The sequence below is a fragment of the Conger conger genome, chromosome 8, assembly GCF_963514075.1.
Source record: "Conger conger chromosome 8, fConCon1.1, whole genome shotgun sequence".
Classification (NCBI taxonomy): domain Eukaryota; kingdom Metazoa; phylum Chordata; class Actinopteri; order Anguilliformes; family Congridae; genus Conger; species Conger conger.
This window is the reverse complement of record NC_083767.1, coordinates 10,121,372-10,136,567: the sequence shown is the minus strand read 5'-3', so window position 1 is coordinate 10,136,567 and position 15,196 is coordinate 10,121,372. Positions and strand designations below refer to the sequence as shown.

General features: G+C 43.2%; 1 protein-coding gene across 5 annotated transcripts in view; it reads left to right on the top strand.

Annotated features, from left to right (window-relative positions):
* Positions 1 to 15,196, top strand: part of si:dkey-237h12.3 (teneurin-3) — a 224,460-nt gene that overhangs the window by 182,411 nt on the left and 26,853 nt on the right. For all 5 annotated transcript variants that reach the window (XM_061250968.1, XM_061250970.1, XM_061250969.1 and 2 more), the window contains 5 exons: positions 794 to 1,004; positions 5,383 to 5,502; positions 6,979 to 7,240; positions 10,413 to 10,680; positions 11,953 to 12,096. In XM_061250968.1, the coding sequence (XP_061106952.1) occupies positions 794 to 1,004; positions 5,383 to 5,502; positions 6,979 to 7,240; positions 10,413 to 10,680; positions 11,953 to 12,096 (1,005 nt within the window). The remainder of the gene's footprint in view (positions 1 to 793; positions 1,005 to 5,382; positions 5,503 to 6,978; positions 7,241 to 10,412; positions 10,681 to 11,952; positions 12,097 to 15,196) is intronic.

The window sequence follows — 15,196 nt, the reverse complement described above, 5'->3', positions numbered from 1 at the left end:
ACTAACAAAGATGAATGACTGCATTTTATGCAAGTTTCACTTTCCACCTGTGGGAGAACTAATCTCTCCACTAGCTTTAACCTTCTGTCTGCCGGTGCTTGGTGTGGGGCTCTTCCTGTACGCCTATGCTTGGGCAGTGAGGTTTATATATGAGGTATATTTAGTGACGTTGTGCCACTTGGTGATGTCTGCCATGTTAGTCATCAGCAGCAGTTTGTCACTTTGGGCAAAAATAAAAAATGGGTTAGTAATCATGCAAGCTAACATTTAAATGACTACCCCACCTTCAGGAACACACATGCATTACATTACATTACATGTTATTTGGCTGACACTTTTATCCAAAGCGACTTACAGTTGATTAGACTAAACAATCCCCCCTGGAGAAATGTAGGGTTAAGGGCCTTGCTCAAGGGTCGAACAGCTGTGCTGATCTTGTTGTGGCTACACCAGGGCTTGAACCACCAACCTAGCTATGCTATAGACTGCCCCATCACTTGACACACCCTTAATAATGTAGATAAAAGCAATGCGGGGGTGATATGTGTCTAAATTAAGCAGTAGCCTTTAATGTGACAAACTAATCAAAGGTGTAATGAACATGGCAAAGCCACCTTTTTTTTAACATGATGCCGTATCGAATGCACGTCTTGGCCAAAAGCACATTCTATATGAAAGGACAGGCTGCTTGTAGATTTGAGGAGGGCAGCACATTTCTCGGGGGAAGGGGGAAGGGTGTTTCATTGACGGAAAGAATGACGCGCTGACTGGAGCCGTCTCTGTGTACTTGCAGACGGTTTAGTCGACTGCATGGATCCCGACTGCTGTCTCCAGAGCTCGTGCCAGAACCAGCCCTTCTGCAACGGGTCACCTGACCCCAGTGATGTCATCGGACAGGGCCAGGCGCCATCCCCTCCCGCCAAGTCCTTCTATGACCGCATCAGCTTCCTCGCAGGGAAAGACACCAGCCACATCGTGACTGGGGACAATCCCTTCAACAAGAGGTGAGCAAGGGCCTTATTTCAAATCTGACAATACACGCGTATGAGAGGAGAGGGCTAGTTCAGTCAGACAACTCACAATGAATTACGCAGTATTTATTGAGGTTGAATATATATTCAAACTTCAGCGTCAAGGCTGAAGAAGCAGAGCTCCCCGGTGGATGCTGGGGTGGTGGTGGGAGCGCAAAAAAAGACATGATTTAGTAATACACAGGATAATTAAAGCAAATGTGACTATACCATGCAATAATTATGAGCAATGGCAGCATAGGACAAGCAATGTAGCAGGGCAGCTTTTGCGTCATTTTCAGAGCAGTGCGAAATGAGCAAGGGCCTGAACAGGTAAGGTTGGTGCTTTATATAGCCCCTTTAGACGTAAGCACCATGTGAGGAGGCAGAACTTCTCGAGTTGTCTGCCCGGACTAGCTCCACAGGCTTGGCATCATGAGGAGAGTGAGAGATGTATCCATCTATCTAGATCTGTCATGGCCGTTTGATGCCCCGTTGTTAAACCCTGTTTGAAGTAGATAGGAAATAAATGTAGGAGAATGTAATTCTTATTTGAACATTGTAATTAACTGCATGGTATTTGCTTCAAGCAGGGTGGTGAATCAGCAACCTACCCTTTCCAACACATTTAACTATCCTTTGACTTCTTTCAGAATGTCTATTTGCAGAATGTCACAATTCGCACATATACACAATTTAGCTCATTCCACCGAAAGCCACGTTTACCCAACATCTGGAATGTAGTCTGTTTGTCATATGTGTCTGTCCGGGGTAATGCGATGTATTGGTTGCACACATGATTTTAATAAGTATTCATGTTGAGGACAGTGAAAAGGATTAGACTAAACCCAGTATTGTATAATTATAGTGTACTTTCCATGGGAAAGATCTTTTTGGCTCAGTAATGAAAAGATCTGTGCAGAAACTCATCCTGCCTCTAATCCAATTAGAGATGATACTGCTATTTTTTTCACAGACAAAGCTGGGGAAATTATTTGCACAGAAATGAAGTGTTTATGCAGAGATTGTAAGAACTGATAATGCAGAGGTCATTCTGAATACTCATGGTGTGTGTGTGTGTGTGTGTGTGTGTGTGTGTGCGTGTGTGCGTGTGTGTTTTAACCTGTCTCATGGCCACATTGCTGAATATGACCTGTGTGATTTTGCATCCAACTGTGCAGATCACTGGTTGCTTCCATTTGTGCTGATCACAGCATCTCAACACTGACAGATGCCAGTGGGTCGACACAGAAAAGCGGATGGCCAGTTTGTGTCATACACTTTAGTTTCACAGTTTATCTTCAAATGTGTGGGCTTCTTTGCAACCCAGGCCATAGCCAAACTGACCACATTAGTGCGAACAGTACTGGGCTCAGAAAATCATTGTGGGTCCTAATTTTTAAGGAGTCTGTGTATGTTTTCCTTCAATAATACACATTTACTGTGATTATTAGTCGTAAAAAAACAACAAAAAAACTTCTGAGATTTGAACATTTGTTATTTTACCCTGCTCTTGGCCTCTATGCTGATTACTGGGTGGGTGTAGTTGGATCTGTGCTTACTAGACAAGAATGGATGGACTGGTTTAAAAACCATGTCTAATATTGAATTGATATTCAAATGTGAGGAGCTGTATGGCTGCATTTTGTATTGCCATTGTTGTTTTTAATGAAAATATGTCAATAAAAATTGCCCAGTACACTCTAATATGAGGCTTCTTGAAAGACGCTTTCATGAGCTGTTGAGTGTATTGTATATTCATGGCACCAAGCTGTGGGCGCTCTGTGGCTGAATGGGAAAGGACACAGAACAGGATCATGCCCTTGTCAATGGGAATATATAGGCTGCTGTTCATGTCCATTCAAATAAAACTAATTAAAAAGATTATGTACTGACAGAATTTTTGTAGACTTCTAAAGCATGCAGCCTTTTAAAGCATTATCTAGTAGGATGCACTTACAGTTGAAAAGTGCTTAGCTTCAAAAACTTTCCAGTCGTGATTTAATTTAGAAATGTATTTTTGTCAAAACCACTGTGCATCTGTATTTGATAATACACATGTGCAGGAGATTTTGCTTGGCAGTCACTAGAGGGAAAAATGAAGGCAAATGTGGGGATTCTGAGACTGGTTTCTCCAACATGCAGAATGATCCGGAATATCCCTTGTCAAAAATTTTCACACAAGTGTAAAATAAATAATGCATTAATTCTAACGACAGTGCTCTTTTCCATGCGGATATGGCCCTTAGCTGTTTTAGATGTTTTCTGTCAACGCAGAATTGAGTTACTGGACGCCTATTGTGTTCAGCTGTGTTCACGACATTGGGGCAACATTGGCTCGACATTGGCTCAGGCGGTAAGAGCACTCGTCTGGCAGTCGGAGGTTTGCCAGTTCAGTTCCGCCCTGGGTGTGTCAAAGTGTCCCTGAGCAAGACACCTAACCCCCAAATGCTCCTCACAAGCTGGTTGGTGCCTTGCATGGCTGCCAATGTGTGTGTGAATGGGTGAATGAGAAGCATCAATTGTACAGCGCTTTGGATAAGGCGTTCTCGTTAAAAAAAACGGAACATCCAATTCTCCCTCCTGTACTGTAGATGGAGAATGCTATCATACTGAAGAAGATAAAAACATGCGATGTGCAAAGTATTTAGCTTTACAATTAAATTGCAAATTGCTCTCGTATACACTTCTAGCTTTCAAAACAATCAAATCAAAAATAATTGAAGCAATTCTTTATGCGTGGTTCTTCTCCGTAATGTAACCTAGTTCTGCCCAAAATGGATACCCAGGCTGCAAATCACTGCTCGTGGAGTTTTACTTAATGAGGTATGCCACCACAGTGTTAAAAGCACATTTTCAGGAAACAGAAATTGGCATTTTTGCGTGTCTGGTTTTGTTGAGAGTTCAGGTGGGCTTATTAGGCAGGAGAGGAACCATAATCAGAGCTAATGGTGTCTTAAACGTCTGAGATTTTCCGTCTACGGATCATTACGCGTCAAATTAGGCGAGGGTCCGGGGGCTACCTTTTCTGAATTTCTGTGCTGTGCTGTGCTGAATTTATGATTTGAATACTGCTTTTAAATGCACGCATGGCGGATTCCTAAATGAAAGCAGCAGCCACTGGTTCTGTATTTTGGGCAAAGCCACTGTTTTTCCCCCCGTTACTGATGGAGAGAATATTCTGAGTGGCCTCTGTAGTTTCCCAGGAAATGTGGTCAGCCTGTGGGTGTGCAGTTGGTGCAGACAGCTTTTACAGTGTATGGTCTTTTTTTTTCCCCAAATAAATGTTACGGAACCAGTGTCAACCACAGACGTACCCAAAAACAAAAGAATAGTGTTCGCATATTGTTCAGTTTTATGACTATGGCGATGGTCGAGCTGTAAAAACGCTCACCCCATTTTATCGCATACGGAGAATGGCCTCTTCCTGTGCATACAGTAGGCATATATTTCCCTGAAGTACACTGCACTCTGAAAGGCCGGAGCACGGGAAGACTGTTAGTGACGGCTATTGTTTTACGGTGTTGGAAAACAGAGGCATAAATTATTAATGCGTTTAGGTTATGCTGGGTAATTTATGGAATGTTTACTTGGAGGTCATCTCGTGTAGGGTCAGGTAGACTCCAGGAGATTAATGGGGCAATGGATAGAGTGAAGTTGCAAAGCTTTTAAGTGGACTGATTTCCTCAGATGAATATGACAAATGAGGGTGCATTATACAGTGCTTGTCACAGCATGGAAATAGGGCACCCAGAGCTGTTGATCAGAGCTGTAATGACCTGAAAATAAAGCTGTACATAAAGCAGAGTGTGCTGCAGCCGGCTTAGCAATGAGAGCTGGATGTGGCGGAAGCAATGCAGTGGCACGCAGCAGTTGATTAAAGGTGTGCTCGTGTAGTTATGAGGCACCCCCCCTAAGGCATCTATTCACACTCCCTGTTGGTTTTACTAATGACCAAAAAGTTAATTGGAAATGCAAGGTTTTCAGCAACCTATAATCAAAGTGAAAAGAGAGGTTTTATTGTTGAGAAAACACGTATTCATTGTTAGAATATTGATGCCTTGTGTTTTCAGAGGGGATGACCTGCATCAAATTAAAGGCAGAATAATTTCCAGGACATTGAAAGAGCAAGATTTATGTGAGGTTAAAAGGGGTAGGGAGTGATGTTGCACTGATGTCATGAATAACAATGGTGTGTTTGTTTTTTGCGCGTGTACATCTGTGCATGCGCGCGTGTGTGTGTGTGTTTGTTTGTGTGCGAGTGTGTGTGTGTGTGTGTGTATGTGTGGGTGTTTGTGTGTCAGCAGGGCTGTGGCCTAGCGAGAGAACAGATGTTAATGGCGGCCATGTTGTGTCTTGTTTACTCTCCCAGCCTGGTGTCTATCATCAGAGGCCAGGTCCTGACGGCAGACGGGACGCCTCTCATCGGGGTCAACGTCTCCTTCGTGCACTATCCGGAGCAGGGCTTCACCATCACGCGGCAGGACGGCATGTACGTGTCCCGACCCCACACGCCCGCCTCACAACATGGCGGCTGCCCCGCGCGTGTCTGGTCAAGGTCTGACCTTCAAGCGCTCGCCGTACATGCAGATATCTCGATTCAAGCTGGCTTTATGTACCTGGAGCGTGAGGAGATTACTCCATTAGTACATGAAGTGAATTATAGTGCCTATTAAAATATTGTTGCGGCTTATGTTGACTTTACCTTTAATTCATTGCGTTCTGTTTTCAAAACGCACCAAAGCGGTAAGTGACCGCCCAGATTATCTCATGCAAATGTGACCGTGGAAGAAGCCATTTAAAATGGGGCCTGTTTAAAATGCATTGAATCTACAAGGACAGAATCAATCAGAGTATCTGGCAGCTTTAACTTGTTGTAAAAATAGCACTGTGGTATTACACAAAGCCGTTTGACCCCTTTTTCCTTTTTTTAACAAGTAAGAGTAGTAGTAATGCCCAGAATATAAGATCAGTTCATTATATGAGGTATCACTGCTTTCTGAGAAATTCTAGGGCTGTGGGCATGGGTGTGTCTACATGTATATATATGCTCAGATTAATTTTCACATCTCTAAACAGAGAGGTGCAAATGTTTTACTTGAAACATATGTTCAGCATAGGTGTGTCAGGAAGCCAGAGACACAAGAGTGTTGAAGTATACAGGGAAATGGCTGAAGATGCTTTCTTTATAAAGTGCAAATGTACTGAAATAGCTGCCACAGAAGGTTGGTGTCTGAGTTTAGTTAATTTATCCAGATGTTCTACCCTGTTACTTTCTAACAGAAGGCAAGAACATTTTCACCAGATAATTATGCTTGGTAGACTTCCGTATTTGCTCAGAATGCAAAAAAAAAGGAAGTGTAGCCCGGCATGGAGGCTTGTACACATGCTGCTGTGTGTATCCCCTGGACAGGCTGGGGCTGGTTGAAGAGTAAGTCGAGAAAGCAGTTTCAGGTCAGCTGTACCACTGCTGTGTGTATGTGGGTGTGTGTGTGTGTGTCTTCTCAGACAGATCCGTCCCATCGGTAAAGGGGCCAACAGAATATAGGACACTGCCTAAAAGGGCTGCTCTTCATTTCCAAATCCCAAATTTCTTCCCCAATGCTTAACATCAATGTTTGTGGTTTCAACTGCAAAAGCCATGCTGCAAACATGATACATTCTGGTGTATTTCCAGACTGGTTTTTTTTTCTTTCTTTTTTTCACCAGTCTAGAAGTGTTTGGGAACAAAGCAGATTCCCTGAAAAAATATACCACACACCAACTGCAAAGGGACCAGAAGGTCAGAGAATTGACAATTCAATTAGGGAAAAATCATCTTGGCTCTACCCTACTGGGAAATTCCATTCAGTACATTCGTATTTTAGTCAGAAATGGCTGTCCTCGCTCGACTCGACAAGGGCACGTTTAAGCCGAGGAGAGGGTAAGGAGACTCAGAGGGTAAAACGGGGTGTTTTTCGGGGTCTAGGTTCGACCTGCTGGCTAACGGTGGAGCCTCCCTGACCCTGAGCTTCGAGCGCTCGCCCTTCCTCACCCAGTTCCGCACCGTGTGGATCCCCTGGAACGTCTTCTACGTGATGGACACGCTGGTGATGAAGAAGGAGGAGAACGACATCCCCAGCTGCGACCTGAGCGGCTTCGTCAGGCCCGGTCCGGTCATCGTGTCCTCTCCGCTGTCCACCTTCTTCAGGTCCTCCCCCGAGGACAGCCCCATCATCCCCGAGACGCAGGTGAGCAAGAGCAAGCCCACTAGATCTGAGAAAATATGAGCAAGAACAACCCTGCAGCATTAAGTCTGAGAAACTGGTGAAAAAGAACCAACCGTACATGACCGAGACAAAGGTGAGCAAGAGCAAGCCCACTAAATCTAAGCCCATGAGAAACAGGAGAGAAAGAACCAACCATTAGTCAGATCTTCAGCATGCTTGTTAATCAAGGAAAATGAATGAAAACAGGTTGAGTTTAAAGAAAGGTTTTGTGCCCCACTGCAGGTGAGTAAGAACCAACCATTCATAACTAAGACACAGATGACCAAGTACCAACCATTCAAAACTGAGATTCAGATGACCAAGAACCAACTATTCATAACTAAGACACAGATGACCAAGTACCAACCATTCATAACTGAGATTCAGATGACCAAGACCCAACCATTCATGACTAAGACACAGATGAGCCATATATAAGTACTAAACCACAATGAAATACAATGAAGTATTACATGCGATGGCATCATTACTGAATATCTCTCTTCTTATTCAGCCAATTTATGACATACTGTATTTGTTGGACTCAAGTCATTTGCTCTGCCTCAGTGGTTAAAGTGAATCAGACTGAATTCATGTGTTGACAAAAACAGAAGAGCCCTTCACAGTCACACAGATTCAGGAAAATAATGAATGTCTCCTCCATTAAGGCCCAAGGGATCATCAACAGCTTCCAATTAGGCATCTTTGAGTCATTTGTAAATGTGAGGGGCATATGCTGCACAAATTACCCGTGTAGTGAGGACGTGGGACGCCGACAGAAAGCCTGCCCTGGGAACCCAACACAAGTAGAACACACAGCAGTACTGTGGTCAGGAAGCGCACCAACCCCAAGGCTTGGTGAACCAGAAAATTTCAAGTCGCATTACCTGTCAGTACAATGTGAAAGGTCATGGAGCAGAATAAGAACTGCCAACTTCTGAGGCTAGGTGAAAGAGTTACTTCCTGGAATTAGTGGTAATTACATTTCTGTGGGTCTGCTAGACTAAAATGAAAGCCAGGCAAGCATGAAATAGCTTTAAAAAAATCATCCCTATGCTTCCAAAGTGTTCGTTCTGTGCTTCTGGGGCTAGAAGGACCTATCAGGGAGGGGAAATATATCTTTGCTAAATGCTAATGTATCCTAACAAACTGGATGTCCATAGAGTCTCCATTACTCTGTTTTATGTAATAGAGCCCTCCCTTAAACTCAAGCACTGCACTGTGAAAAGTAGGGTTTGTAAGAAGGCCTTCATGATATTATGCAGCAGTCATATAGAAAAGAACAAAAAATGTTGGTAATGGTTTCTATGAATGGACTATAACCTAACACAATGTAACATAAAATGATATGCCGTAACATAACGTATCATAACATCGCATAGCATAGCATAACAAAGCCTAAAATACTGTAATGATTAGAACAGCCCATTCAGCCCAACAATTCTCACCATTTTCTTACCACTAAAGTACCGAGTACTCACCATTTACCTCCAGCTAGCACTGTACCAAAAGCCCAAGTTTATATCTATTCTTATGAAGGTTTTTGTCTTTTCAAGGATCTCTTGTGAAAAAGTAGTCCGTAGTTTAAATATAATTTAAGTTTATACGTATAATTGTACTCTTGCCGTACTATGCTCAAGTCTGCTGTTTTTTTGCATGGGATCATTCATGAATAGAATCATTCATAGAGGGATCATTCATAGTCTTATCAAATGTATGCACATTGTTTACAGCTGCAGCACTAAAATAATAGATTCTTTTTGTTATTATTTGTCATTCAAATAGTAAAGACTACCCTCATAATGGCCTTCACCTGGGTTCCGTATAGTGTAATATGAAAAGAAGACGGAGATAGTGTTTTATTAGCTGATTCTGGTTTGCCATCATCATGTCTGGATTGTTTTCAGTTTTAAGATGATGGGTTGGCTCTAAAGTGGGCATAATGCTCCCACTGCGTGACATTACAGCTATGAATCTGTACCCAGAGTGGAGATAAGGCCGCTCAATCTCTCCCATTTATCCTTATATATATATACCCATATTAAATATTAATTATACTCATCCATTTCACTTAGAAAATCATGTTATTTGCCGGAATGTAATGATTGGCCCACCTGCTGCTCGCCAATGAAACCCTAGGTAATAATGCAATCTTTTACTACTTATTTGTTTAAAACTAGGGAGAACCTACCATTAACTCTGCAGGTATAATTGGTGATCAGGAGGAGGGTCAGTGTGTAGAATCATTCCTCTATCTTGTAGATGCAGAGGAAATCACTTGTACAGCAAATAAAATTGCTTGACACAATAGGATTTTTTTGTCTACTGTGATTATAATGGCAAATTGATTAACTGCAATTACAAACGAGAAGGCACTGATTTTGGCTGCTGGCACACACAGTGAACTTGAAGCATTTTGTTGTTGCTTTCATTATTAAGGACCTCCCTTATCTTTGACGGGAGGGACGAATGTGGTTCTCCAAAGTAAACATATATTGAAGGCTGTCTGATTTTATTATTATTTTTTAATCCCAAAGTCACACGGGAACAATGCTACATGATTTCATGCATTCAGAAACCAAAGCCTTCGCATCTCTCCAATGTTCCTCCTTTTTTCACTCGAAATTTTCCGTTGCTCGAAAATGTTTCACAGAATCAAGGGGATTACTGTCCTTTCCGGGGAGCATGACTATCTTTTCAATATGAAGGGGAAATGAAATCTCGGGTGTTAAATTCGTTTGTTGTTTTAAATCGTTTTAAGTCTTATTTCCGCATTTCAAAGAGAAGCTGGGACCCCTTATGTGAATTCATCAGTGGTCCGGGCATTGAGAAAATAAACCCTTTTGTGGGTTCAAACAGACTATTATGGTATTATGCATTGTGTGTTATATTTAAACAGGCACGGTATGGAAATATTATTAGGCTATTTCTCCCATAGTAATGAGTGTAAGAGAGGGCAATGTAAAATAAACAGCGGTTTAAAGACACACTAGTGGCATTGAGGCCCATCGGAGGGAAGTATCCAATGGCAAGTGGGGGGATTTAGAAATGCTAATGCCTCTTCGGGCAGTGCTCTTTGAAGTGGCTGGATTCAAAGGCTCTCGGCCCGGGGTTCCCGCTCTGCTCATGCCTGGGGGTCTGCTCTCAATTGAAGGTCCTTCAAGAGGAGACGGCCATCCCGGGAAGTGATCTCAACCTGGTGTACCTCAGCTCACGGGCGGCCGGGTACAAGCCCATCCTTAAGGTGACCATGACCCAGGCCGCCATCCCCTTCAACCTGATGAAGGTCCACCTCATGGTGGCCGTGGTGGGGCGTCTGTTTCAGAAGTGGTTCCCCGCCTCGCCGAACCTGTCCTACACCTTCATCTGGGACAAAACCGACGCGTACAACCAGAGGGTCTACGGCCTTTCAGAGGCAGTGGGTAAGTCCAGGCACCTTTTTTTCTTTTACAAATATGATGTCACAAATGAAGACAGGCCTTAAATGGTGCATTTTTGGTTTCAGAACCCACCACAGATGTTGTTCTTGGTCTTATTTTTCGTAGCCTGTGGTGTCTGCCGTTTGGAATTAGAGATTGCACGCTATGTTAAAAAAAAAAAAGAGCTGCATGGTTGTGATTATGAACTCTGGCTCTTTTGCTGACTGTAGTATCTTGAAAGTGTAATTAACCTTCAGGAGAACTGCTGCAAGAAACATAATAATGCGGAAGGTCATTTCACTTTGGATGTTTCTTCTACTTGTATTACTCACGGCCCCTCTGCTGACAATGAGATGTTTTATTCTAACAATAAACATTTGCCATCGTTGTTATTGTAATTTAACTACTTGGCATTGTTAACCGAACATGTTGTTTTATTTGAACTTTGACTGCGTAGTGGTGAGATACAATATAATTCCTCAATGTTAAATAAGGTCCTCGCTTTAATAGATTCACTCTGTAATTGAATGTCTTTATCTATTTGAATTTGGTATCTCCAATCCCATCCAAATTTGGTATCACCAATGTCCAAGCTCGGTCATAAATGGCCCAGAAGTGTGAAGATGGCTCTGCTCCGAAACACCGGCCGACTGCTTCTTCTCATGCCTCAGCCAAAAGCCGTGCACACAGAGTGTAGGGGCAGAGGAGACCCAATCGTACACATGTGCAGTGACCAAGCCGTGGGCACCTGGACAGTGGCTCAAGCAATGAACAGGGCTATCTCTGTCGGCTGGATCGCATGTCACTTGGGCAAAGCCAGTTGTGCGCCACCCCTGGTTGGGCTGCCAGTCACAGGTGGCACTGACATGGGTGGGATTCTGAGACCATAGTGCTCACTGGTGTGCTGCAAACAGTGCTTTTATTGGGTGAGTTACCCCAGCAGCCCCAGAGTGTCCTCACTTTAAGATAATAGATGTTATGCAGTGTCCATATATCAACCCTTCTTTTGCCCCAAGGCTTTAGTGTCTGCTTTCACGTCTCTGTACTGCTGTTTTCACTCAATTTGTTCATGGTCGTCCAGGATTTTGATGTTGCTATCATAATGTGATCATAATCATATGATCATAATCATAATGTGTCTGGCAAAGGATGGCTATCATAAACTTTCCAGAGAGGTTTGAAATAACATTTAGACAGAAATTTAAAAGGGTGTGTTTTTATGCCTGTATCAAATGACGGCACTCTGTCCTCATGTGTGTTTTCTTATCATTACAGTGTCTGTGGGGTTCGAGTATGAATCCTGTCTGGATCTGATTCTCTGGGAGAAGAGAACGGCCATTTTGCAGGGATATGAACTGGATGCATCCAACATGGGCGGGTGGACTCTGGACAAGCATCACATATTAGATGTACAAAATGGTAAGTGTATTTCTCAGATAGCACCCCTACATTGAATTACATTATACATTTTACTCCTTTTTACTTTGTCTTCTTGAAGGACTTAATTTCGATCATGCTTTAGTGGACAAATGGTAACGATTTGTCAATATGTATTCATTCTGTGCTTTTAAACCAGGGGTGCACAGCTCCGGTCATGGAGGACCAATATGTGTGCAGGTTTTTGTTCCAACCAATTGCCTTAATTTTAGTTTTCTGACCGCTCTATAAACTACATTGGTCCACACTCGTGTACTGGATCACAGTAAAATCTTTAGGATACACTTTCTGTCTGTGACTGTAGCTGGTGCTTTTACAAAATGACCAAGATACAGTATGATTAAGCTAATGAAATAATTAAGAGCAAAAGTTGCCACAAAATCCTGAAACAGATCAGCCCTTGCTGTGCACCCCCCTTTTAAACTAATCAAAAAGGAAAAGTTCAGATTTCCTGCAGTGTGGTTGCATAGATCCTAGGGCAATTTTGCTTCCTTCTTTTAAGTTATTCAGTCTGGTGGGAGAGTAGCCGTGGAGCATCCTATGAAAAGGATCGACTGGCCCTTGATGTCCGTCCAAATCAAGCCAGGAAGCATTAGCTTTAAATATTACAAAAATGTTAAGACGGCCAAAAAATAAAAGAAAATGCAGTGGGTGAATTGATCCAAGTTCTAAATTATATTAAGGGCTATGACTTGAGAGGCAGTGACTTCTCAAAGTGACGCGTGTCTAATTGAATAAACGAAGTGATTAGTCGTAATGACAAGCCGGATGAGGCAGCAAAATTCATTTGGGGGGGGGGGAAAGTGGACAGTGACAGGTGGTTGCTCCGGCGCCCTGAAACACCATAATAAATATTCTAATGAAGATGAAATATTGTTCATCATCCCATTTGGAGATAATAGAGGAGAGTTGTGAAGGACCAATCTTTCAAAGTAATGACAGAATAAATCAGGTGCAATAACACTGTGTGCTGACTTGTGGGATTGCTATGCGAAGAAGTACAGAGCTCAGCTTTTCAGAGGCCGTGACGGTATTCGGCCAGTTCTGAAGAATGAAGCCTCAACAGATGGATCATCCCCGAATACATCTATTCCGCCTTTTTTCCACTAAGGGGGTTGTCTGTCTTGGACACACACACTGTGGAGCTGACCTGGAACCAAAGGGACAACGCTAATAAACATATAATAGCATGTGCGCCTGTCTGGTGCTGTACTCCTCAGCGAGGCTGCAACGGACACGACCGGGGCCTACTCTTTTCAAGCAGCCTCAGTTTGAGTGACACTAAGCCCTCTTTACCTCGCCGGCTTAGTGGCAGTTGTCTTGAGGAATTTGCGACCCTTTAATCTCGGAACTCACTAAAACTGCTCAAGCCTGTAGTTCTGAATTCCCCAAAATCCCCCCCTCTACCCCTCTACCCCTCTACCCCCCCCCACCCCCGCCGCCCATTGGCGCCTTCTTCTACTTTAACCCTATACACTCCCCAGTCCCGGCCAAGGAAGAGCTCCCAAAGCTATTTCTCCCTCTGCGCCCCCGTGTCGGTGTATGGGAGCAGCTCTCTTGCTCAATTTGAGCTCCCCCTTCCATTAAACACAATAGGCTCTCCCGCCATTACCGCGCCAACCTGCCCTGTCTCTCAGCGGCAACATGTGCTATCGCTCCATCAACAAGAAAAGCAATCACGCTCTGTTATGAAGCCGGCCCTATCTTAATGCACCGCCAGCCTGCAGGTACTGTCTGCAGTCAAATCCGCCTTGTTCCAGCACAGCCCCGGGATCAAAACAGAGGGGGAATTTTCATCAAAAATCTAATCAAAATATATTTGCTATAGCACAGCCTTACAATAGAATTTTCTTCAGGTGGTGAACAGTGGCAATGCTGAACAGTGGCAGTGTGTTATTTCTTTATAAATTTAGACAGACTAACAGCCAGCTATAGAAAAACCTGCCGAGTGAGAATGGATAAACTACTTGGGTCATAGTATGGCGACATTATATATCTTCTATAAATCAACTATTTTTGGTGAATAAATATCCAGTTGTTAGTATTCCGTAGTATTTTAAATTAGGCCAATCTCATCTTGGATCGTGCTTAATTTAAAGCCTTTAAAATCATCATACATGAAAAAAGTCAATATATTTTTGACATTAGATTTCATTTATTGACCCATATTCACCCAGGAAGCCCTTGATTTTAATGAGCCCCATGATCCTATGGCTTTCTCAGACATTTATCTGGTCATTCCTACAAGAGGTTTCCACAGTAATATATCACTGCCTTTTACCTTCCTCTCCAGGATGCTTTGTCTATAGCCTGCTTAATTAACATGTCATAGTAGATCTTGGATTGGTGTTCAGGTACATGCTTTCAGCGGTTTGTGTAACTTTCAGCTCTGAAGTGCAGGTGAACGTTCACCACAAGCTCTCCCCACCAAGTCTTTTTCTCCATTCACTGATATCGTCGTCAATCGCATGCTGAATCTTTTAATATCGTTCATTTAAAACCCATAGTTCTGTTACATTATACAATTAGAGTTGAGTGTCATTTCATCTGAAGTTGAGGAGGCCGTCTTTAATCTTCCGTCACCCTGTGCTGTCATCTGGCTCTGAATTTGGATTTGTGTGAAGAGAACGTAATTGAATGAAGTGAATGTAATTGAAGTCCGTTGCTTTCAATTACCAGTAGAGATGGTAACGTCAGCGTTAGAATGTTCAGTTCTGACTCACATGCACTGTATGTGCCCTCGCGCCCTCGTGAAGGGTTAAAGGTCGTGTGGGGTTTCAGTTTTCAGCAGCTCTTCTGTTAGCTCCCTGCTCCTCCGCAGCAGCTGGCTGTCACCTTCCCAGCCTCCCCGAGGTCGAGCAAAAACCTCATTTCCGCAGCGGCCTGAGCTGCCATCCTCTGCCGTTCTCACCCCGCCGCAAATTGTCTGCTCTTGGCCGGGGATTGGACACTAAGCACCAACTAAATTCTAATCTTTGAGACGGCATATTTCGCTGATAAAACGGACCCTGGCACGGAGTGTATAATCCAATTGAGAAAGGCTCTCTCCCCTTCCTTTTTTACCCGTAGTCCTTACATTCCC